Source organism: Aythya fuligula, chromosome 6 (assembly GCF_009819795.1).
Source record: "Aythya fuligula isolate bAytFul2 chromosome 6, bAytFul2.pri, whole genome shotgun sequence".
Lineage (NCBI taxonomy): Eukaryota > Metazoa > Chordata > Aves > Anseriformes > Anatidae > Aythya > Aythya fuligula.
The window spans coordinates 8,807,242-8,831,545 of NC_045564.1; the positions used below are offsets into that span (position 1 = coordinate 8,807,242).

Genomic DNA, 24,304 nt, shown 5'->3' on the forward strand with positions numbered 1-24,304 from the left:
GTTTGTGCTGGCTCAGAAACAGGAGGGCTGGATGTGTGCAACTGGTCCTAGAGCCCTGCAATCTCTTGCAATCAGGCTTTTTAGTGCCCCTGCTGCACGAGGAGTGGGTAATAGCGAGAGGATGCTGCTGTATTTCATCTCCGAAGTGTGTCCAGGCTGGATCGAGCTTCCTGGAGACCTGGTGGCCACAGCAGGAGGACACAAGACTTGCTTTCTGCTGGTTTGCACAGCACAGGAAGGTTGGCACACGTGTTTTATCAGAGATGCCCTGCTGGGGACCGGGCTGCAGGTCCAGCAAGCATCTGGCATGTTCGTCAGGAAGCTGTAATTAAGCCCCCAGCACAGCAGCGGTGGTGCACAGGTCCAGCACGACTCTTCACATAGTTGATCAAGAGGCAGGTTTGATATCGGCTGGGCTTCCTGAGCCAGTCCCTGCTCCCGGTGTCTTTGCACATCCCCTGGGGAAGCTCCTTCCCTTCTGGAGAGCAGAACTCACCTCTTTTGTCACAGAAAACTGACCCCAAACGCGTGGTTACCCAAACTCGGGTCATTTCGGGGGTGCATCTTGTCCAACGAGGTGGGAAGGAAAAGTGAGACTCTTTTCCATGCAGTAGGGCAAGCTGTGGCCAAACCACCCCGTAAAACTGGGTCTGATGAGCTCAGGGCCAGTCGCTATACATTAACTGTGCGATGGAGGCTGCATCTGCCTTCAATCGGGACAGATAAACTGCAGGCAAGCCAAATTCCTCGGCGTGCCTGCACACATCCTGAGCAGGGCTGCTGTCTCTCTGGGTGATCTCGCTTCAGCATGGCCTCAGAGGTTAAAAGGTGCCCTTCCCTCCTGTTTTGAAGCAATTTTGACTCGAGAAATAATCCGGGTATTACTGGCTGCCATGCAGCATGCTTTTCTAGGGAGCTCACACCAAAGAGTTAAGTGTTGGACAGGGGGAATTTATACTAAACTTACTGATTATCTGCCTGGAAAATAAGTTTTCAGAGCTGAAATTGCTTGCAGGACTAGGTATTCCCCTGAATTAAAAGAAAATGTTCAAAAGGCACTGCTGTGATCTAAATTCGAAGTTCTATTTTCTGGGTAGAAACAATGCTTTATCCGGCTTACACTAAAAAGCTGGAGAGCATTAAAAAAAAAAGTCAAAGCTGAATCAAGACATCTTGAAGCTATTATAGCGGAGTGTTTTGGATAATAGGCTTGTGAACGGTTGTGAGATACAAAGTTTTGCTGGAAGACAGGCGAAGAAATATCAAACTCTTGACAATTCCCTCAAGGAAGCAACACCACTTTGCCATCGGCCCCAGTAGGTCTGAACGCCCTCCCCATCTGGCACCGGGATAACCCGATGGGCAGACAGGGACGGGGCAGCTCTGGGAATGGAAACCAAATTGCCAAAGCCCATCAGCAAATAACGCTGTTCCTTGCCCTTCCTTCCCATTCACGTTTTCCATCCAAATCGTTCACACCATCTTCAGAAGGGAGAGATGATTTCAGAGAGGGGTGTTGGCCAAGATGACCTCCTCCGTCCCAAATTTCCCCCGCGATCCCTACGCTACGAGAAACGTGTGGGCTTTATTTTCTTCCATCAGACAGGCACAGGTCCTCTCGCCGCTTGTGGAAATCTCTTCAGGAGCCATCCTTGTTATTTGTGAGACTTTGATGCCAGAGAGGACTGGATGGGCAGCTGGCAGAAGGTTTGTTTTTGACTTCGGAAGCGTCTGGACTTGCCCTGGTGTTTGTGTCTCTGCAGTCTGACTCAAGCCCTGCCGAGGCCAAGGGGAAGCATCCCAGGAGCTTTGCAGATATAAAGTTGCCACTCTCCGAGGGATAAACTTCTGGTAGCACATCTCCTCATCCGTGTCTCTTCCTTCTGATCTGCCAGTGAACTTCCACCGAGCAGACTTTATTTTAACGATGGTTATCCAGGCATACACAAACACATTTCATCCCGCCGATGCTCCCTGCAGCACCATCAAAACCCGTTTTGGCACACAACCTTCTCCACCTGCCAAATTCCCTTCCCTTTCCTTGGGCAGCGCCCAGGCTGTGCCTATTTGCCTCTGTTGGCTGCTCTGCTATGGCTCCTGCTGGTTTGGCTGCCTACACCTCTTTATTTTTTTTAATGCTGCTGGGACCCCGCCTTGCCAAGGCTGCCCACAGCCTCCATGGTGCCTTCCTTTCCTAACCCAAATACGACAAAATTGTCAATGGAATCTATTACTTTGAGAAAATAACTGTTGTTATTGAAGGATAAGGATAAAGTTTATAGGGGGAGGCAGGACTTTGCATGAGATCAGCTGATAGGAAAACCAGACAAGCTTTTGGCCACGCAGGTCTTTGCGTAGGGCACTCGGCAGAGCTCGGTGAGCAGATTTCTCCGTGGCCTCCTCATGCAAGGGCAGCTCCCTCCGCAAGGTTTGCAATTTGTAAGCCAAGGAAACGCTTTCAGTAAGCCATAACTTGCATAACAAGGACTCCCCAAGCAAAAAAAAAAAAAAAAAAAAAAAGGTTGTTTGTCTTCAAAGAAATACTTTTGGAGAGCTATTTTGTGGTAAGTCACTCAACATTACTGATCCTCATTAGATTAGAAAAGTACAGGCTTTCCCTCCAGGAAAAGTATGTAAGTGTTGGAATTTCTAACGTTAGAAATGATTGAAACTGAGGGGTTTGAAATGGTAATTTTTCCTATGGCTGAAATTTAGTAGACGACAGTTTTCTTTCCCATGTCCGTTCTCATTACTTATCAGAAGCGCGGGCGTGATTTACATCCCTCGCGAGCGGGGTGGAAAGGCTGATTCCTGCCTCCCACCTCCTCCGCCTCAGTGCTCAGCCTTTCCCAAACACCTTCACTGCCACCTTCTGCCTGTGCTGAGCTCACAGCTCAGTTGTTTTTTCTTACCCTGCAAGATTCATAGTGTGTGTCCCAGTCAAACGTGGAATACAAAGAAGAAACCACGTGTGCGCGGTCACGTTGGTCTGTAAATTCAATTTGTTTCGAGCTGCTCTCTATTTCGGCTGCTGGTTGCCTTGTACATAATTCCTGCCTTCGACTGAGAGGATGGGAGCCCTGCACTGATGTTCCTTGCGACCCACAAAACCAAAATACTTTGCTCAGCCACTGGCCAACCATTAGCCACAGGCGTTTGTTTGCCCAGGTTTGCTCGACAGCCTGAGCGATGCCGGCAGGGGCTGAAATAAGCAAAGGGAGGCTGGGGAAGGGAAGTTTCGGCTGTGGGTCGTTATAGGTCTGTGTGTCTCCCCTGAGTTCAGAGAAGCTGCCCTGATTCATACCTGGTGGGATCTGTTCCAGGTTGTTGTATGAACTGGGCTGGTCGTGTCTGTGACCCCTATGGCCTAGGAAAAAGACATCCAGGTGACACCTCTCTGTGGCTTATAGATAGATGGAAAATATCTTTTTTTTCTTTTTTTTTTTTTTCCTTTCCAGTTGAAATATCAGTTAACATCACTTCCAGGCAGGAGCAGAGACCCTCTTACCAGCCCTGGGAACCTCTGAAGGGCTCCCACCATCCCCTGGAAATGGCCAGAGCAACTCTCGAACATCCAACCCCCAATCTTTTGCCAGAAAGCCAGTCCTCCCAGGCTTGAGAGACTTCGTGCACCCAAGAAAAGGTTGGGAATTTTTTCCCCGCACTGTACAGATGGTTTCCCACGGCACGGCTAGGGGAACAGTGGCATCTGGTGTTCGCTCCGCTGTCCTACAGCCACCACTTCCCAGCTGGGTGCTTGCAGGTTTCACCGGGTGCAGGCAGGATTTGGGGCCCTGGTGGCACCCGAGACCTGTCAAATACATCTGCTGAGGGGTGCTGTGGGGTGTACGGGAGGCTGAAACCCAGCTGAACGGCAGCTAGGGGTGGAGGGATGTCCTCTGTGTCTGCACTGCTTTCAGGATCTGAGCATCTCTGCAATTTAGTCTCACGTTTTCAAACACCCCAAATGCAAAAACTGCCCAGGAGCCTCTCCCCTGCCAGTGTCGGTGACTTTAATGCACCCAAAGCTTGCGATGAGTTTAGTTGGGAGATTTTTGTGTACCTGTGTTCCAGGTGGTGCATCCTCTACTGCCCATCTCTGGGGCACAGCCAAAGCCTCGCTGCAAGACAAACTGAGCCAAGCTTCCTTCTCCTGCCAGCACAGCAAGGAGCCCAAATCCGAGCAAACCGAAAGGAAAAGGTGCGTTTCTCCCTGGTAATTTCTATGCAAATTGGAAAAGGCAAATTACTCTCTTCATTTTGGGAACTGAAATCCCGTTCATCAGCCTGCACATGCACGAAAGACAGGGTGTTTCCTGCAGAGATGGACAGAATGACCAGCCTGAGCTTGGACCTCTGGGGAAACAATTACTGCTGGCTTTCACGTTTCAAGTTGTCAAATTTCTTACTTTCACCAAAGGCTATTCTGCAATGTTTGCCCTATCCTCTTAGCCAGGTTTAGGCAGAAGAGTCGGGATTGACACGAGGTGACCGGTACGTAACTTGGTGCACGAGTGCCTCAGCCTGGTCACTTCCCCCTACATCACAGAAGGGAGCCCAAGGCCGAGGAGCACCTCAGGTGGCTTTACATAACACGTAGAAGTACAAAATGACAATATCCCAGGGGCTGCCTTTTGCATGGTGCTGTGTACCTTGGCACGGGTTTGCTCCGGCTGCCGGATCTCCCTGTTCTGCAACAAGTTTGTTCAGACCAAACCCTCCAGCGCAAGAGTTAACGTGCACTAGGGTTTGTTTATTTTCTATTAAACCACGGGAGGCTTTCCAAAGTGCAGCTCAACTTTTGCTAAAAAAAATAGAAAAAAAAAATAAATCAGTGGGAACTGGGCACTGAGCTCCAAATCCCATTGAAATTCATTTCAGTCCCCATCATCTTCTACAGAGGCTTTGGGTCTTAGGCTGGAAAATGACCTTTCTCTTGCAAGTCAACAGGTAAGTTGTTTAAGTGTGTAAAGAACAGGTTGCAGAAGCCCACGCTCTACAAATACCTCAGCCCTTTTGCTATCAGCAGGCGAGATAAATGTTGTTTCCTGAATAGGGTCAGAGAGAGAGCAAGAAACCTCGCTTTTGTACCATGTTTTGTTTATTAAATTCAGTTCTCATTGATGTCCAGAGCTGAGAAAAATGTTTCCCAGGAAGACTGACAAGCAGAAACGTTTCATAAATATATATATATATTTCAAACTCTGTAGGTATAAACAAATAAAAGCTCTATATTGCTGTTTTGGGAGGTCCTAAGCAACCAGCATTTTCATCTGGTCCGTTAGCAGCAAACGTGATAACCAGTGATGAACTTCCACTTCTTTTTAAGTGGTGAAATCCAGTGTTTTAAAATTATTGCTCATTATCAGACACACACACACACACACACAAAGATACGAAGGGTGTCCATTTAACATCTTCATGAAGAGCAGTGACCGTATCCCCGGACAGCACGTGCAATTTTGTGGTGCTGTTCCTATTGCAATCAAGACCCGAATGTTCAGAAATGAATGGAGACGTCGGTGTGACCAGTCTGAGGGCGTTACAGGAGAACATTTCTCAGCAGGTCCCACCACGGAGCCTCCCTAAAATCTACCTTTGTTTACAGCGTCGGGCTGAGCATCCCTCGAGGGAAACGCCTCCAAACTGCTCACTGCCGGGGTCCCAGCACCCAACTGAACGAGGCTCCAGCCGTGAGCTCCTCTCCTGCAGGAGCTGGGACCAGCCCGGCGGGGACGAGGATGAGGAGCAGCACGCAGAGCAGTGTCCCGAAGTTGAAGACGACCGAGGTATTTTCCCTTCCTCTCCGGTTCTCCTGAATGGGAGGGCTGAGGGAGGTGGCTGATACCACGAAGGGAGCAACGTGGCTCTCCTCACCGGAGACATCCCACCTTTTTCAGCAGCAATTCCCCCCGTGCCCACCAGCCGGTGGCCCCCCACCAGGACAAAGCCGCAGCAGCTCCTGCTCCCTTCTCCTGGAGCACCTTGGGGTCCACCAGCCCTTTTCCCATACCCTCCCCACGGAGCACCCCCAGCTCTCAGCTCTGCTCCGGGCAGCCCGCTCGCTTCTCGGCAGGGAAACAAGGAAGGGCACTACTCGTGCTACAAGCCCTTGGCAGGGAAACTTGGTCCCAGGGGAGGGAATCCCGCTGTAGCACCAGCGAGGCGTGCTCCTCAGGCCATCCCGGCGGAGACCTGCTTTTCATCCACCCGTTCCACGCTGGCCCTCTTTGGGTACACCACGCTGGCCATCTTGAAGAACTCATCCGCAGCGTCCAGAGCTATGAGCCGGTCCTGCCAAAGCAACAGGGTTTTACAGTCAGTGCGAGCTGCCTGGTTGGGGTCCTCCCTCTGTGGCTCTCAGGTTAAGCCAGGCATGAGCTCTAATCTTCTCCCAACTCATTAACAGGCTACGAGAGCACCCTTTGGGAGCACAGCACCTTTGGGAGCAAGTTGATGGTGCTACAACATGTCTCCAAGGAGCTACAGGCGCAAGATCTGATGGGGATGCCCCAGATGCCACCAGGTACTTGAATTTCCTTCCACCTACCTGCTCCCCTGTCCTTGAGCCCATTTTCAGAGCCGGGGTGGCAGGGAGGGAGGCACACTCAGAGCTACTCACCACCACGAAGAGGTAGCGCTCGGAGAGCTGCCAGCTGGTCGGGAAGATGTTTGTCTCTTCGGACAGCTTTAGCAGGATGTCCCGGGCTTTGCCCATGTTCTGAGAGTCGCTGATGATGCTGAGTTTGGTCACGGACAGGAGGGAGTCTGCTTCCTTCTGGAAACCTGGGGAGGAGATGTTAGAGAAAGGAGCCAAATGTACGGAGAGCAGGGGCCATGCCTGAGCACTGAATCCCCTTGCCAAGTTCCTCGTTCCCCCTCCACCCCGGGCTGCTGCTTTCCCTACATACTAAAACAAACCAGAGTTTTCCACAGCAAGCTCCATGGCTGCACTTGGGGCAGGCACGAGCTTGCTGCCTGGAGAATAAACATTCAGAAAATTCAGAGCAAGTAGCTAGTTTTCCACAGGAGGGCCACGATCGCCCCACCCAAACCCTGGGTGTTGATTCAGCTCCTGCATGCTCCTGAGGTAAGTGGTGCAAGAGCTTTCGGGGCTGGCGGGGCACCCCAGTGAGTACAGCAGTATGTGGGTGGTAAGTTGTAAGTGAGAGTGATAAAAAACCTCTGGCAGTAATGAACGCACGTGAGATCGTTCCCGTAGCAGTCAGCATCTCTTATAAGAAAAGGTACCCAGGGAAGGAAAAGGGAGGAGGATGAATCAGGGCGGTGAGCACGTAATCGCTACCACTAACTCAGCTCCAGGGAGCTGGTGGTGATGCATCTTATCTGGAAATGTTTACAGGGAAAAGAGCGACGGTCTTATGATTAAAACACAGGTGTAGCTAGCGCAATATAGCAGGTTTCGCTTCTGCTTTCACATCACTTTGCTACGGCCAAAAGATCCCAGGCCTTGAGCTTCCCACCCTTTGCAAACCAACTCTGGAGCCACTGCAGATGCGAGGGAGATGTGGCTGCTCGGGAGGGCCTTTGCCAACGACCAGGGACAGATTCAGGACCTGGGAGAGTCTTTCTCAACACGCAGGGGTATGTGTAGATGTAGGGACCAAGTGATCTCTCCCACGTGTGGTCTGCACAGGCTGTGGAGCACCCAGGGGCGTGAGCCAAGGAGGAAAACTAGAGGTATCTGTGATCTGATCTGGAAGGAATATTCAGTTCTCCCTGCTTATCTTGTTTATAAAACACGGGGAAGCTCCCAGGTAGTCCTGCTAAGCTTGCAGAAGGAAACTAGACAGGGATGACTGCGCGTTGCTGGGCTTGAGGGGCTCTCCTGGACCCCTGCCTCCTGCTGGCCGTGCTCCCTGGGCTTTCCAGTCGTGGGACCTCTCACTCAGCACCACAGAAATGACATCGTTTTGTCCTTCAGCTTACCTAAATCCTCCAAAATGTGTTTCCACCTGCTTCTCACTTCTTTCCGGGTTTGCCGTAAGGTATAGATATCATAGTTGAGCTTCTGCCATTCCTGCAAAGCAAAGAGATAACATGGTCAGGTATTTGCACGCGAGGGGGGGCTCTGCTGCTTTTCTAGGAATTTCAGCTTCTAAAAATGAAGCCAGAGCTAAACCAGTGATGCTGGCAGCGAGGGATCGCTGTGAAGGTCAGTGGCCAGGCCTTTGTTGCCTCTGGGAGAAGTTATGCTGAGCAAGGAAGGATATTTTAGCTTGGCTTTTGGCACAGCATCTCCGTATCTCCTTAGCACAGGCTGAGCAGGCTTCCAGATCCCTTGAGCTGGGGTCACAGCATTTGGCCTGGGTGTTGCCGGTGGCCGAGGTGGGCTCCTTGGTGGGACGGGGAGAGCACGAACCTGCTGCCGTGCTCGGTGCTGGCCATGGTGGTGCTGTCCTGGATGGAGAACGACACGAACCAGAGCCCTTTTTTTACCCCAAACCCTGACACCCCAGCTGGTACCAAAACCTCAGGCTGTGAAAACACCTTAATTGACCCTTGCAGCTTGAGAAAGCACGAGCACATAGTAATAATTACCTTCTACAGCCTATTGCAACACCTTGTTCGCATACCCGCGTGGTTAAACTGGCACGGCACATTTCTACTAGCTGCTGACAGCCTGCAGAAAACTGAAAGTTGCTGCTTTGCATGGTCACACACACACACGGTGTCCTCTCCAAAGGGCTCAGCCCCCCGTTTGGCTGCTACCTGGGGCAGGCAGGTCTTCAAAAGCACTTGGGAACAATAAAAAAAGAGGCAGTAAGTACACACACTGCGAAGGATGCGTTGACAGCAGCGTCCACGCAGCGGGTTGGAGCATCGCTCAGATCATTTCCTCGTGCTAACAGCCTTAATTAGTCACCCTGCTGAGCAGCAGGCAGCACGGGCGGACTCCTGCAGAACAAACGGGTGCTCATCTGTGCCGCCCTCCCAGGATTTTCCTCCCTGGGTTCAGGGGGGTGGTGAATATCCACAGAGGCAGACTGCATCAGGAACCCCACTGCTTTTCCAGCAGCTGCTGCCTTGCAGAGTTCCCTTGATTTGGTAAAGAGATGGAGATTCCAAGGTGGAGATTTCTTGCAGATTTCTTGCTTGCTTTTTTATACTTTTTTTCTACTGCTTTTTCCCCAAGCTGGCCAGTATGCCGTGGCTGCCGAGAATTAAATGCCTGCAGGAGCAGGAGCAGGAGCAGGAGCAGGAGCAGGAGGGGGTCAGGCTGCCGAGCTGGCGGCCGGGAGGGAGCCGTGACGCTCCCTGGATTCAGGGCAGCGTGGCTTCCCCCGTCTATTTTTGTTCTGAGGGAATCTAGGTTACGGCTTCCTTGCACATCCTGCTTCCTGAGCTGCTCCACGGAGCGAACCCAGTCCCTGAGGACCTCGAGCACTGCCCTGCCAGGGGAGAATTTGGGGAGCGTGCGACGGAGAGGCTTTGGGACCGGAGATGGTGCTTATGAGCATCACCTCTCCCTGCTGTTTGTCACCTCTGGCTGCCCTCCAGACAGCACGAAGGCTTGACAAGCAGGGATTATCTGGGTGAGGCCGGGCGATGCCCTGCTCTCCACCAGCCTCAGAAACCACCGAGCTCTCCCCTCAGCGCAGCTGTCCTAAATGCAGCAGGGGGCTGCCCGCTGCGCTGCTTTAACGCAGAAATATCAGCAGCTTTCTACCCCCAAAATTACTCTAAAAGAGCCTCTCCCTTTAGCTACACAGCAGAGGAAGAGCAAATGCTGTCTGGCCCCGTGTCTCCGCGCAGGAACAAGCAACATCAGAGCCAAGAGCAGGCGGGTGTTCCCCATGTGCATCCCTGAGTCACCAGGAGGTGACCTGCGGCGGGCATCACGAGGCCGAGGATGCTCCAAACCCGAGGGCAGGGAGCTGGGGCTCGTGCCAAACCCTGCGCTCCCTCGGCCCTCGCTGCTGCTGTGGGGTGTTATTTCCTCCTGTTTTCAGCAGGGCGAGCAACTCGGAGCTGAGCTGGAAGATGAAAACGTGGCTTGGAGGGCGCTCCGTGACTCCGGAACGAATGTGCCAAAGAGCAGGCAGGCGCCGCCGGACCTTTCATCCCTGCTCAGATGGAAATTTTCTAATTAGCAGGGAGGTTTTCTTCATGTTGTCAAAGCAACCCCCTAGCAAGGCCATTTCCCCTATTCCTTTGAAAGCAATTCATCTCACTGTTCTGGTTGCTATTTTTGTAGAAAATGGGGTTGAAGCACAGAAAAACTGCAAAAGCCCAGGCCAGGGAGGTAGCACCCTGCACCCAGGGGTGCTCCTGCTCTCACCCAGCACGAAGAGGCTGAACAAATACAAACACAGGCACGTTCATACACTCAGCCATCATCCCACATCTCAGCTTGTCTGTTACCACTGGAGTCCCATAAACACAGTCCCATAAAATGCTTCTCTCCGTATTAGCGGGCTGCCTGCTGGAACAGCGCCTTGCCAAATCACACCATGTTTTCCTAGAGGTCCTCATTTCACCTCCAGATTTGGGCTTTTATTTCACACCACAACAGGTTTGACACCGCCGCAGGAAAAAAAAAAAAAAAAGGCACAAGGAATTTGCACCAGAGCTGCCAAGTTTCATGAAGGGAAGGGGCAGGGAGGAGAAACACGGAGCTGGACGTGTCCGAAGTCTCCGCTGCTGCGTGAGCACAGGAAATCGCCGCCTTGTGCTGCGCCTCCAATGTTGCTCTGTTGTGATTACACACGGGGAGGTGCTCACCCCTCACCAGCATCCTCCACTTGCACATGGGCTGCAGCTGCTCTTTCAGAAAAAAAAGCCTGTCTTGATGCAAAGACTTGCCAAAAAACTGCTTGGATAGGCAAACAGTGTAAACAGGCTCCTCCGAGGATGCTTACAGGCCACTCTTGGGCACCACGTGGAGTTACCAGGCGATTTCCACCATCCAAACCCTCCAGGCTTGCACAAGGAACAGCACAAAGGAGGAAAACATTTTTTTTTCCATCTCTTCATTGATGTCCAGAAGTTTACACCCCAGGCATCACCACCAGAAAGCTCGCTATGCCTTAGCACTGCTCATTCTGCTGGCGATGGGGCGCCCAGGCTTTCCCCTGCCATTGCAGCCTGGCACCCCGCTTGTGTCCTAACTCACAGCACTTGTCCCTCTGCGTGCAGTGATTTTAAAACAGAAAATGCAACAGAAAGCAGACGGGGGGTAGACTGAGGAAAATGCAATATGGGTTTGAATGGCGCGGTGGTGTCACACAGCCACGTGGAGAGAGCTGCCCTTTGTGGCTCTGCCAGCCCCCGTACTAGGAAATCACGGCGATAAAGGTGGGAAGGAAGCACACAGTGAGCACACCGCACGCTGAAGTTAAATCCAGAGGCAGAGATGCAGGGGTCAGTTCTCCTTTCGGTCCTATTTTAACTGAGATTGAGCAGACGGAGGGATGGTTTCGTGACGCCTGTGCTCAGCACGAAGCAGCAGCCCTGGCCTGTCCCCTGCCCGCGGCATCTGCACGCTCCCCGGGGCCCAGCTGCCAACAGCAGCTCCCAAAGCAGCTTAGGGCTTTCGCAGGCCAGCCCTGTTTTGCAATTAGACTTTTCTCTCTCATTAGGAGGAGAGGGCGACACAATCTGGCCTAGTTTTCTGCAATGCTTGCTGGAGAGTGAGGAGAGATTTCGGCACCCGGGGCCGGCCGCAGGAATGTTGGCTTCCCAGGCCAAATTCCTCCCTGTCCTGGCACCAGGAAAGGGCTGCAGCTGAGGACTACAACAGCTTGTATATCCTCGAGTCTTCGTTTTAAGCAAATTACAGCACCTGGATGGGAGGCAGCAGACCAAAGCTAAGCAATGTGCATTGCGTGCCTCAGTTTCCCTCGCTGCAGAGCACGTGCACGGGGCACGGCCCCACGCTGCAGCTCATGCAAACCCTCAGAGTTTCCCCAACCACTCTGCACTGCAGCAAGCTTGCAGGTCAGCCTGCTGTCATGTTCCTCGGGCTTTTTTATTAATTGTGCTGCAAACAAATTGTGCCGTTGTTTCGGCACAAGCAGGAGCAGAAGCGCTTGCTCGCTTGCCCCCGACTTACACTCACATCTGCAGCCCCAGTGAGGCTGACACACAGCACTCCCTCACCCAGGGAGCCATCATTTAGCACTTAGGATACTGTTTTATAGCTAATAATATTATTTTTTTATGACTCCTGCCTTATAACAGGCCTTAAAAGGCTGAAATCAGGCACTGTCATGTGCTCTCCCTTGCTTTGGACCCTGAAGTCCACCCCACTCCGCACCCAGCCCCTGAACGGAGCTGTCCTCCTTTCCTTCAACCCCATTAGGCTGTGGGGAAGACAGAGTGGGGAAGGAAAAGGGTATTTTGGTATTTAAATCTTTTCTTTAATCTCAGCCATACCTTCCAGTGAAAGCTTTTTGGTTAAGGGGACTGTCTCGCAGTGGGGAGGAGTTACGGTCTCGTGGTCTCTTGGATGAAATGGGATTGTGCTGAAACTAAACGGGAAGCCTCCAGGCTTTTCTGAAAATCTTTTGGAGTCTGAAAAGCAATCAGAGAGGGGGAGAGGCATCTGCATTTGCTGCCGCACGGACCTAATCAGGCCGCCGAAATCTCCTTTGCACAGAAGTGCTTTGGGGAAGGAAACGAGGGCTGCAAAGCAGTGTTTATGTAACAGAGATGATTTTTCCCTTCTGTGACGTGCCAGTTCTCCACTTCTTGGTAATCGCCCGATAACCCATTGGAGAAGTGTCTAAGGCAACACCTCACTGCAGCAGCAGCTCAGCCCTAGGCACTGACGATGCCATGTGAACCTGGGATGCGGCCACCGCAGGCAGAGCTACCGCCATCCTGTCCCAAAAACCCCAAAACAAGCAAGTATCGGACAAAACCCATCCTGGTGAGCTAGGAAATAGGGACGGCGACCCCGGTGCCTCGTGAAGCCCAGGGCAGGTTGCTCGTCCTCACCTCGGAGTCCTTGTCCAGCTGGCTCCTGCCCACGATCATGTTGTACAGCACCCGGTCGTCGTCCGCCTCCGTGTGGGTCACGTCGTGCGGGGTGCTCCACAGGTTCTGCTCCTCGTCCCGCGCCAGCGTGGCTCCGAAGGAGGCGTAGGGGTTGTTGTTGCTGCAGAGAGGGGACACGAGGCTGTGTCAACCACCCGAGCATCACCCTGGCCGTCCCAAAATATCCCTTCTGTGAGCTTCGATCTCTTTTCACGGTGTCCGCACCGGCACACCTTGTGAAAATGAAGATCCTACCTCCAAGAGCTCAGCTTCTTCTCAGGCTCAAGCTTCTGCTCCCACCCACCTCCCCCTCACAGGCACGGCTGTTGGGCTGTGTTTTATTCTGGACAAAACACGCGGTGCTTCTGTTGGAGCTGGGACTGGGGAAGAGGTGGGGAAGAGGCACATCTTATCCATGTGCTTGATCCGAATACCCGATCCCATCCTAATTCCTGGTGCGAGGGAGCAAGAGATGGAAATTCAGGAAATGCAGGAAATTCTGTTTTAATGGTAAGTAAAAACTGGCATGGGTTGCCCAGAGAGGTTGTGGAGTCTCCACCCGTGGAGATGCTCAAAACCCAACTCCCAGCCTGCTGGAGGTGACCCTGCTCGAGCAGGGGCTGCACGGGGTGGTGACCTCCTCAGCCTGCTGGGGGAATCCCAGATTTATTCAATCGATGGTGAGCAAAGCAGAGCATCACCTTCTGGGGAGGCTGTCCCCACCGAGGTGAGTTTTTCTACGTGCTGTGCTCGTTGCTGGTGGTAGTGCTTGTTTTTTTATAGGGTTGTTTAATTCTGCAGGGACACCTTTTGCAAGAAACCCACCCGGCCAAACCTCAGATAGCACCGCGGGCGCTTTACCCATGATGTCAGGGCATTGCAAGGGGTGCTAAGAGGAGCTCCAGCGCATGGATAAGACAGCACAACTCACATCAGCATTCCTGCAGGAAGCTTAATTAGGCTCAGCAAACCGAAAACCTGAGCAACAGGTAACAAGGGGAAAGATAATCTCTTACAATCTCCCATTGCAGCCAAGCAAGCGAAGGTAAGGGTGAGGCTGTGGATGGCATAACTCAGCCCTGCCAACACGGGCTCGCCCAAAGTGTCTTCACACCCTCTTGTCCCCAAGTGAGTGCTGTGGATGGATCAGGGAGCGTTGTGGGGACACCAGAGCAAGCACCCAGCTGTGCCAGGAGGGTTTCTGTGATTTTTCCAAGCCTCCCTGCGGGGCACGCAGCATCCCAGCCCACGGGGCATCACTCGCATGCCTCCATCACCATCCTCCTGCCCTCAGCGGGCTTCCTCCTACTCACCGAGCCACCTGCAGCCCTCAGCACCCGGCTCACCATGAAAACACTGTTTGGTAATGACACTAACACGCCTCAGCTTTTACGAGGTGCTCTCTCACAGCTTGCAGGGCGCTTCCCAAAGCCTCTTCGTTTCCAAACGCTGCCCAGGAGGCAGCCCAAGCACACACAGCGGGCAGCAGCGGGGAGCACGGGCACAGAGCAAGCATCCCCTGAGCATGCCATACTGCCAAACATCACCGAGACTGAAGGAATGGGGGAAAAACGAGCACGTGAAGGGCAGCCTGCAAGGCCAGCTGCAGCAGTCTCCATGGGACCGGAGGCATTAACGCTTCGCCCACAGGTTTCCTTCCCATCATCGCTTCCTTCTCCGAATATCAGATTTATGGCTTGGGCAGATTAAGGTGAAAAGTCGCGGAGTCAACACGCAGGGAGCTATCCCAGGGCTCCCAGCTCCCAAGGAGCAAAGAGCTGAAACCCCCACCAGGTCACTCCCTTCAAACAGCGCCGCGATAAAACAAACAGCGCCGCGCTCCCGCGAGATCCCCGCTTCGAAAATAAAACCCCAAAGCCTCCCATCCAGGGACAAGCCAGTGATTAGGCTATTAGGTTAATTAAGTCGGCCACACTTGCGCAGCAGCAGGTGCCTGTCAAATGCCCAGCATTTGTACATCCCTGCTTACAGCCAGCAACAAGGGACGGATGCAGGTGTACGAAGGCACGCCGCTAAAGGTGCACGGCCGCGCTCGCACGTGCGCCAAGCTCTCGTTAGGTTAATGCCAATTTCCTGGGCTGCAGGCCCCATGCTGGGGATTATCCCCTTCTTACTGAGGTAACCGCTTTAGCAGCGGGGAATCAGGGCGCCTCCACCCCGCCGGCAGCTCCCGTGACTCCCCGCTCACTAAATGGGTCACCCCGCGTCCTGCCAGCCCCCCGGCCCCCGCGTGGGGTGTGGGGTGCCCCGGTGGGACCCCCTCGTTGCTCCTCACCCCATGGGGACCCCAACCCCGAGGTTTGGCCCTGCGGTTTCCCCAGGGGGAGACGCAGCTGCAGCTTCTCTCTCGAAAACTTGTTCCATTTGTTTGTCCGAGAGCCCAGCGCACGCAGCAGCATCACGGCGCGGGGGGCGAGACCCTGCGCGCAACCCCCCACCCCGGAGCCTCCCAAGGGGTAAAAAACAGCAAAAAGGGTGACAAAGATGGGAGAAGGAGAAGAGGGGCTGGGCTCGGAGCATTCCCCCGGCCCCGGGGCCGCAGGGATGGGGATGGGGAAGGGGGGCACTCACCTGAGCAGCGGCTCCTTCTCGGGGGCCGCCGCCTCCCCTCCGCAGCAGCCGCAGCAGCCGCCCAGCGAGCGCAGCCAAGCCCCCAGCCCCATGGGCTCCTCCGGGGAGCCTCCTTGGGCTCCGCTCGCTCGGGCTCTGCCCTCCCCCGTCTCCTCAGCGCCTCCCCAAGCCCTTCCCCGGCTTTGGATGCGCTCCTCCCGCAGCTTTCCCACGGCCTCAGCCGCTGGGAGCCATCGCGCTCCTGCGCCGGAGCCTGGCGCGGCCCAAAGGCAGGCAGGGAGGCGAGGGGAAGGCGGTGCGCGCTGCTCCTGCTCTCTCCCTCTTCTTCATTGCAGGGCTGCGCCGATCCACGATCATCCCCTTCCGGTGAATTATGGCCACTTGGCTGCTCGGGGAGCGAGGCTCCCTGCCTGCACAACGCGGCCCTGAGGTGTGAGCAGCGCCCAACGCCCGAAAGGAGCACGCTGGATTTGGGGAGCCGAGCGCACCCGCAGACACCCCGAAGGTTATTTCCCACCCAGGATCTTGCGCTGTGCCCGACAGACCCACATTTGGGGCAGAAGCTGTGTCCAGGTTTTGGTGCGTGGCCCGCTCTGAGCCCACGTGGGATCAACCCATCACTTCTCCAGGCTCTTGGCCAGTGCCAGCACGCCCATGGCACATCCTCAAAGCTCAAAGCTTCTCCACGAGCTTCTGGAGGTGCTTCTGCATCATTCCTCAGAGAAACTGCGTGGTGCTCTCGCTCCGTGGGCACCCTTAGCTCAGCACGGAAGGCTGAAATTCAGGGTGATGGTGCCACCAAGGTGCCGTGGCACATCCGCATCTGTCTGAGGCCACGGGAGGTTAATTAGTTAATTCATTTCAGCTTGCAAATTAAGCACTTGGTGCCACTTTTATAAGGAAGTAGTGGCACGAGGTGGAGAAAGGGAGGCAAGAGGAGCTGTGGGTGCCTGTGTGGGGAGCTTGGCATGCTCCCCGGCCCAGCCACAGATTCTCATGTGACTTGTTTGCTTCATTAATCATCCCCCCAGCCAGTCTTCCTTAATTAAAGGGTGAGATTAAGGGAGAAGGACTTGTTCCATGCTGCTTCCTGAAGGTCCCAGCGCTGGGCTTTTGTGCTTAGCTGAGCCTTTCAGTTCCTCCGTGCGTACAGCGTTCACAGGGCAGGATTTCCACAGGATGAGCTGACCGGCCAGGCAGGATTTCAAAGCCGAGGGCTCTTCCACCGGTTTCCTCGTAGCCTGCAGCTTGCCCTTGCTGCTTTTCAGCCTCTCGTGTGCTTGAGCACCAGGACAGCCAGAAGACGTGCCTGCCACTACGAAAACGCTCCAGCAATCGGCCGTGGTGGTGATGTGCACACACGAGAATGAAAATTCCTGCTTCCCCAAAATTGTCCCAGTGGCAGAGGTTTCCATGGCATCTCATACACTTATCATATGCTCATCATGCACCTGCACACATTCACGTTGTACATTTTAAATCAGCCCGGCCACAAATCCAAAAGGCCCAGAGCTGAAGCACTTAAAATACGGTCACGGAGGAAATCGAGGAGAAATTCATGTTTAGAAAATACGTGTAATTAATTAGAAAGCGTTTATGCGTTTTGTAACAAGTGCTTTGTAGCTGCAGGAAAAGGAGCTGGTTAAGAGTTTTTTGTACTGAAATTAGGGGAGATTTTTATTTTTTTTATTTTTTTCTCCAAGAGAGGTATTGCTGGGGCAGCACGAACACTGTTAACAGAGCGAGGCCTGCCAGGGAGTGGAATTTGTTCTGGGTAGAAAGCCAGCATCTCGAGGAGCAGCTCTTCCATGCCAGAAAACACAGGGGCTTTGGGGCCCTTAACATTAGCATGGGCTCAAAATCTCTGCTTATTACTGACTCAGAAGCAAATTACAAATCAAAGGAACCTACCTGGGGTGCATGCAGGCTGTGCTGGCCCCAGGGGTGTGCGATAAGCATTACTGCCTCCACACAGTGCCAGGTGAGGGCTTTGCCCCTGATGCCGGCAGCGGGGTGATAAGGGCTGTGGTGGAGCTTTTTCCCTTTCTGCTGGGTGGCAGGAGGGCGTTTCGGCACAGCCAGGCTGTGCAGCAGGGGCTGGGGCTCCTGCAGGGCTTGGTCCCAGCTTGTGGTGTCTGCTGGGCTTCACAGCTGCTTCCTGAGGGGCGCAGGGCTGCCGAGCACCCCCAATTTTGTGTGCTTTTTGGGTGTTTGCTGAATTATCACAGTGATGGTGCAGAGGAGAGGGCTCAGGCTGCCTTAGGGGACGGGCTCCAGCAGCAGTGTTAAATTTTTGGGGGCCCCCACAGCGCTGTACGCCCGTAGGGATGAGCGCACAGAGCCAGCCGTGTGGCTGGTACAGCTCCAGGGCTGCTCTAGAGGGAGCAATTCTCCCTGCAACCCGTGCTCAGAAGCGGAAAAAGAACAACAACAACCAAAACCTCCGCTGCCTGCAGCTCCAGCCCTTAAACCTCGGCGGCCTGCAGCTCCGAAAACCTTCGCGTGCTGCCTGCGAAGGGCGCAGCACATCCTCCTGGCAGCCTTCCCGGCCTCCCCGTGCCGAGCGGCGCCTGCTCGGTGGCCGAGTGACAATTCCCATGGCTGTGTGGCCTGCTGGGGCCGCCGCCGCCCAGGGAGAGGCCGAGGGGAGCTGAGGGCACCTCTGGTGCCGTGGGTGAGGGCAAAGTCCTCCCCAAGGCCGAGCGGTGGAGGCAGGAGGGTTTGGGTGGCGCAGGACGAGGTCTGGCAGCCGGCAGCATGGCCACGCAGATGTTTGAGGGGAGGGGGCACGCGGCCGTCTACCAGAAATACCGCTTCAGCCCCGGCGAGGAGCTGCAGGGAGCCATCCTCGGCTACCTGAGGGAGAAGGTGAGCAGGGCATGGCCGAAATGTGGTGTGTGAGGGGGGTGTTTTTGTCTTACGGGGGGGTGCTGCGTTGTGTGGGGCCGTGGCGAGGAGTCTGCAAGGCGTGGGTGCCCCCCTGAGCCTTTCCACAAGTCACAGCCTGCAGCATCGGTGCGCACAGGGGCACGGAGTGGGGTTAAAAACGCAAGATTTGGGGGTGTCGGACTGTGGTGTGCTTCTTTCCCCGCTGTGCAGGGCACAAACCCCACGGAGCTGGCCGTGGACGTGGGCTGCGGCTCGGGGCAAGGCACCCTGTTCCTGGCCGAGCGCTTCGGGAAGGTGGTGGGCACCGACATCAGCCAGGCGCAGATCCAGGAGGCCAAGGCTGCCCCCTCGCCTCCCAACGTCTCCTACCTGTGAGTACCAGAGCTGAGACGAAATTTGGGTCCTCACACCGAGCTGGTGGGCTGGGTACGGGTGAAAAAGCACGTCCCACCTGGAGGGACTCCTAGCACACAAGTTATCCTACCCTTACAGCATCCAAGCCATGCACACCGAAAAATACCCATTGATTTTGTATCTTCCTAATTTCCTGTGATATATTCTACCTTTTTTTTTTTTTTTTTTTCCTCTATCCCCAGCGTGTGCCCTGCGGAGGAGCTGCCCTTCGAGGACGCCTCGGTCGACCTCCTCGCTTCGTTCACGGCCGCGCACTGGTTCGACATCGAGAAGTTCATGAGAGAAGTGAGCCGCGTAGTCAGGCCAGGCGGCTGCGTGGCCATCAGCACCTACACCGTGGACATGAGCCTGCACTACGGAACCTGCTCCGAGAAGCTGACCCAGATCTTCAGGGAGGTGAGGGATGAAACCCACGCCTTGGGGCTTCCCCTGCTGGCCTGGGCAAGGAGAAAGGTGCAGGGAGGAGGAGCAGGGGATGGATGGGGCAGAGCCGTGCTTATGGCTGGAATAAAAGAGTGTGCTTATGTTCTCGATGCTGAGCAAGGTGTTGAATTTTAAATGCAAGTAGTTGAAAGTGAAGGAAAAAAAATCATGGCCTCGGATCTAGGGCCAAGCGAGCCTGAGTTAAATAGAAACCGAGTGTTTCAAGTGCTTTTGTTTATTATCTGTCTCCACAGACCTGGGGGCAGCTCTTAAAATACTCACATAACAGAGTAAAACACGTCCTGGAAGACTACAAAGAGATATTCGAGGCCTTGCCATTTCCAGACAAGAAGAGGTGAGCAGAAACTCCTTGGTGCACCACCACGGGTGGGCAAAGGTGGCAGCCTGCAGGGACACCACTCTTGTCCCCATCCAATGCTGTGCTGTTTCCCTCTCCTGGACCTCTGAGAATGCCATGTGTTACCTGTCACCACCCCAGCCTGCAGTCATCCTCGCTCCACTGCCTGCAGTTTGTTTGCCAATGCTTTTTTTTTTTCTCCATTCTTTCTTTTTTTCCAGAATCACTGACATCTACGACAAAATTCCCATGACGGTCGCTGGTGTGGTTGGGTACTTAGAGTCGGCCTCTCCCTACCAAGTCTTCCTGAAGAACGACCCCGAAGCTGCAAAAACCCTCCTCCCGGAGATGGAAAAGAGGTAAAAAGTGCTCAGGAAAATGAGCAGGGCACGGAGACCCGCTCTCAAGCAGCAAATGGGGAGAGGTTGCGGGGCCCCTCCGAAGCTGAAGTAACACAGCCCTCGGTGTGCATCTGCAGCCCAAGCTTCTGTGCTTTGGAGGTGCTCTGAGCGGGAAAAATCTGCTCTCCAGCTGTGGATGTTGTCCCACATCTGGTGAGAGCTGGCCAGACGGCAGGAGACCCTTCTCTGCTTCTTGCAGGTTGCTGGAGGTGATGGGGGTCCCCTCGCCTGAAACCCCCCTGGAGTTCTGGGTGAGGCACGTCTGCATACTGGGGCACAAGGAAGCGTGAGAGCAAAAGCCTCTGGTGCTGGAAGGGGAGGAAAAGGAGGATTTCCTAACACCCTGCTCTTATTCCCTGGGAAAAATTTGGATATTTGGGTGATTAAAGCCTTAAAAATCCTTAACCTTCTGTGGAAAGCAGACGGGGGTTGAATGCAAGATCCTGTCTGTGCTGCGGTCCTGCTCTGCCCAGCGCTGCTCTGTTGGTGCTGGGAGGTGCCGTGTGGCCGACGTTCCTTAGACAATTAAAAGCAAATAAAATCAAGTTCCTTGTGGCCGCTTCTTCACAGAGCATCTGCTGGGGTGAGAGTAACCGGGCTTCATGAGCACTGCTCCCCGGGGACCTGCTTTGTGGGGTGGGTAGGCTCTAATCTGCGTCTCTGCAGAAGAGGCCAGTTTCAGACGTGTAACTTGGCCAGTTTTTGAAATAATTCATCCTCCTCTTGCCTTGGGTGCAAAGACAACATGGGCGGTTCGTGGACCCCAGTCTCAGTGGCATTTCTGAGAAACACGAGGGGTGGGAGGCCCTGGGTGCCCCCCGTGCTGCTCCCTGGGCTGGGAGCTGCAGCTTTTCCCACCGAAAAATGCTTCCACACATCACACGCTTTCGAAGAAAAGCACTCGGCCTGCAAGCGAACAGAAACTTGAGGTTGCAGCCCAGGCCTCCTGCTAACCAGGGTGACCTTTTAGCCTGCTTCTCTGCAGCTTTTTGTCTCCTGGGAACACGCTGGGGGCCCGCTCTGTCACGCAACGCAGCTGGGAGCTGTGTGGTGCCTGTGCAAGCTGCCCACAAGCTGCTCAGCCCCAGCGTGTGGCAGCTGCTGTGGTTTCTGAGGCTCTCTGGGCTTGTTCCTAGAGAGGCATGTTTGCACACCCCTTTAACCCAGCCTTGTTTTTTTTTTTTTTTTTTTAATCTGCTCCGCAAACCAAACGTATCAGCTGTGTTTGAGAGGCAGTGATTCAAAGCCGGGTCTGCACCCGTACCTGACACCTCCTGTTTGCTTTCTGGAGGCCTTGAGTCTCTGTGGGGCCCTTTCCCTTTCCTGTAAACCTGCAGCGAGCTCCAGGAGGTGTCCAGCTGTGGGCCCACCATGGAGCCCCTGCTACCTGCTGGTGGTGCTCGGCCCTGGGCACGTCCCCGTTGGGATGCCAGGGGCCGGTGCCACGGGGCTCAGCGCGCCTGGGGGGAAGCAAAGGCTTTGTCTGCAGCTGGTGGCTGCCAGGAGGATGGGAGGTCCTGGGAGGAAAGCCCTGTGCTTCCCCGAAATCCCAATGGGATTTCAGGCCCTTGCAGCACCTGCACGAAGCCTTTACGGGAAAAAAACACGAGGCTTTAAGCTTAGTGCAGCCTGTTGGAACAGCTCGCTGCCCGGCTTTCCCATAAAGGGCCCTTCCCCCGGTGCCGGTGCCAGAGGGGTGACGCCACAGGTGAGCTGCGGTGACGGCAGGGCAGGGCTTGCAGCACTGGAGCAGGCTCTGGCACCGCAGCTCCAGGTGGCACCAGCGGTGGCCACCTGATGTCCCCGCCCCTGCGCCCCTTGGACGGCGGCGGGCAGGGCTCCGGCTTGTTGCCCATGGTTTGTTGCCCCTTTTTGCATTTTTGGGGCTGTTTCGTTCCTTTTTGGGGGCTTTTCCAAGACTTTGTCCGACCAGCTCCAAGAAGGGTGGGAAGAAGCAGCCCTGTCCCATCCCGTCCCTTCCGTCCTGCCCCAGCCCCGTGCCAGCCTCCCGCTGAGTCACGGAGCCCTTCCTCACCTGGCACAGCACCCCGCCTGCAGCCCTGCCCCTTTCGCTTTCCTTTCCATACCTGGGAATCTCCTGCGTGCTTGGGATTCCTTGCTCTGGAAAAACGCTGAGCCAGCCCTCACGCTGCTTTTTTTATGGCTTTTGGAGCTGTTTCCGGACCGGGACGTGGAAATACTTCTGTGGTGCTCGACACATTGACAGCACGGCCGATGAAAATTGAGAGCAAGCAGTTCCTTAACGCGGCATAGCTGCCCCTTTGCTTGTGGGATGGAACAAATGGGTGAGGGGCTGCTGCCTCTGCTGCTCTGAAGCCCCGCTGGGCTGGGCACGGTGTTCCCAGCCCGTGGTGGCTTTGGGGACGCTGTGCAGTGACACCCCGCTGCAGTGGCCGAGCTGGAGGAGCCGTGCCCGATGCAGCCGGGCTCGGGGTACGTCCCAGTGCGGTGTCGCTGCCCGAGGCATCCCTTGCTTGTGCAGGATTTGGGGTTTCACCGCTCTTACCGTGGTGCCAGGCCACATGGAGCGTGCATCCCTGCGTGCATCCCTGCTCTGCTTTTGCTTTCCCTTTGGCACCCTGGGATTCCCTGCGCAGAGGCGTGACGTCTCCGTCTGCTCTTCCAGCCAGCAGCGGCACGTGCGTGACGACAGCCGCCGCAGCGATGACGAACCAAACCCAACGAGCAGCACCTGAGGCTCCTCCTGCCCCTGAGCGCCGCTGCCAGCAATGGGCTCTGCGGGGTTTTTTTGGATCATGATGGGGATGGGGCCACGGGAGCAGAGCTGGACCCGAGGGAAGGGTGACCTGGCTCGTCGCCCCTTCTGCCTCCTCGCCGGGAGGGGACGACGCTCCGGCCACGTCGGGGATGCAGCAAGGGTGCATCCCAAGGGTGGCCCCACAGCGAGGACACACGCTTCCTCCACCGGGGAAGTGTTTGTGCTTACTCCCCTCGGGATTTTGCTACAGCACTTTGTATAATTGATGATCTGTGCCTTGCTTGGGAAGCTGACGTGAAGTTATTTGTGCCGCTTTGGGCTTGTATCCCACAGCTGTTACCAACCGTGAGCAGGCTGCTTTGAATAAAAGTTTTTTTTTTCCAAATCTGTTTGTTTCTTTAACTGGACAGAAAGGAAAGAAGTTTCCCACTCATGGAGAGCACAAGCAAACGAACCAAGCCCTGGCTGCGCTTCAGGCTTTTAATTACTGACCTTGTTAATGAGCGGCACAACCCGCTGCTGCAGGGAGGCTGGTGGGAGTCCCACCCGTGCCCACCATGTTTTATTTCTGTGTCTGGGGCCAGCAGGCCATGGACACAACCCCGGACACGTGGCAGGCTGCCTAAACACCCGCAAACACTTCTGTACTCCGGGCACTGGCACGGGATGCTCAGAGCTGTGTTAACACCAGCCAGGTGTTAGCCAAAACCACGCACCTGCTGCATCTGCCCCTGCTTTTTATACACACACAGGGATACTTTGCCATATTGAATGGTTGATTAACACATAAAACAAAAGGCATTTATTGGCTCTCACCTCAGGCTGCCTAGAGGAGAGGGCAGCTTTTGGTTATGTGGGTGCATTTTTACGGTGGCAAACAGGCGAGCGCGTTATTCGGTGCCGCGCTAGCGCAGAGCTGCTCTTTACACACACACACGGGTACGTTTTGTCACAAGCGCTGATGAACGAACGCACAAACCGGAGTGTGACTATGGCTTCAGGGCTCAGGCTGCCCCGAGGAAGGCGCAGCTTCTCCTTGTGCAGGCGTGTTCTTGTGCGGCTGCCATGGGAGCGCCGCGTTCGCCTTTCCCACGTCCCGCTGGAGAGGGAGAAGAAAACCCACACGCGGCACCGCAGGATCCCACCACACCCCCAGCCCCTTCCCAGCCGCCACGTCCCCGCAGTGCCCTCACCTGCAGGCACACCTGCAGCCTGGGCTTTCCTCGCCCGGCGCTTTCACTTTCCTGTCGCGGAGCCGCCGCGCCGCGGGTTTTCCTGCCAAGGTGAAAGCGCGGCACTGCCCGGCTGCTTAAAAGCCGGGGAGATGGGGCAGAGCGGCAGGATCGAGAGACAGCACAGCTCTGGACACGAGAAACGAGGACTCGAGGCGTCTCGAGGGATTTCGTGGGTTCGCACACCGGTCGTCCTCTCCTCCTCCTCCCGTCTTTCTGGATCTTTGCATCCTCGTCGCAGCTGGACACGAAG

General features: G+C 54.9%; 2 protein-coding genes across 2 annotated transcripts; one reads left to right on the forward strand and one right to left on the reverse strand.

Annotated features, from left to right (window-relative positions):
- Window positions 1–6,055: 6,055 nt before the first annotated feature.
- On the reverse strand, window positions 6,056–15,686 carry MREG (melanoregulin). The gene is made up of 5 exons (XM_032190474.1): window positions 15,595–15,686; window positions 12,964–13,123; window positions 7,951–8,041; window positions 6,623–6,786; window positions 6,056–6,294 (listed from the first exon to the last, which is right to left on the reverse strand). The coding sequence occupies exons 1-5, from the start codon at window positions 15,684–15,686 to the stop codon at window positions 6,175–6,177; spliced, it is 627 nt and encodes a 208-aa protein (XP_032046365.1). The 3' UTR covers window positions 6,056–6,174.
- Window positions 15,687–18,013: 2,327 nt separating this feature from the next.
- Window positions 18,014–20,624, forward strand: LOC116490724 (putative methyltransferase DDB_G0268948). The gene is made up of 6 exons (XM_032190168.1): window positions 18,014–18,462; window positions 18,694–18,854; window positions 19,080–19,293; window positions 19,575–19,675; window positions 19,900–20,037; window positions 20,279–20,624. Exons 1-6 carry the CDS (start codon window positions 18,352–18,354, stop codon window positions 20,367–20,369), a joined length of 816 nt encoding a protein of 271 aa, XP_032046059.1. The 5' UTR covers window positions 18,014–18,351; the 3' UTR covers window positions 20,370–20,624.
- The last annotated feature ends 3,680 nt before the right edge of the window (window positions 20,625–24,304 follow it).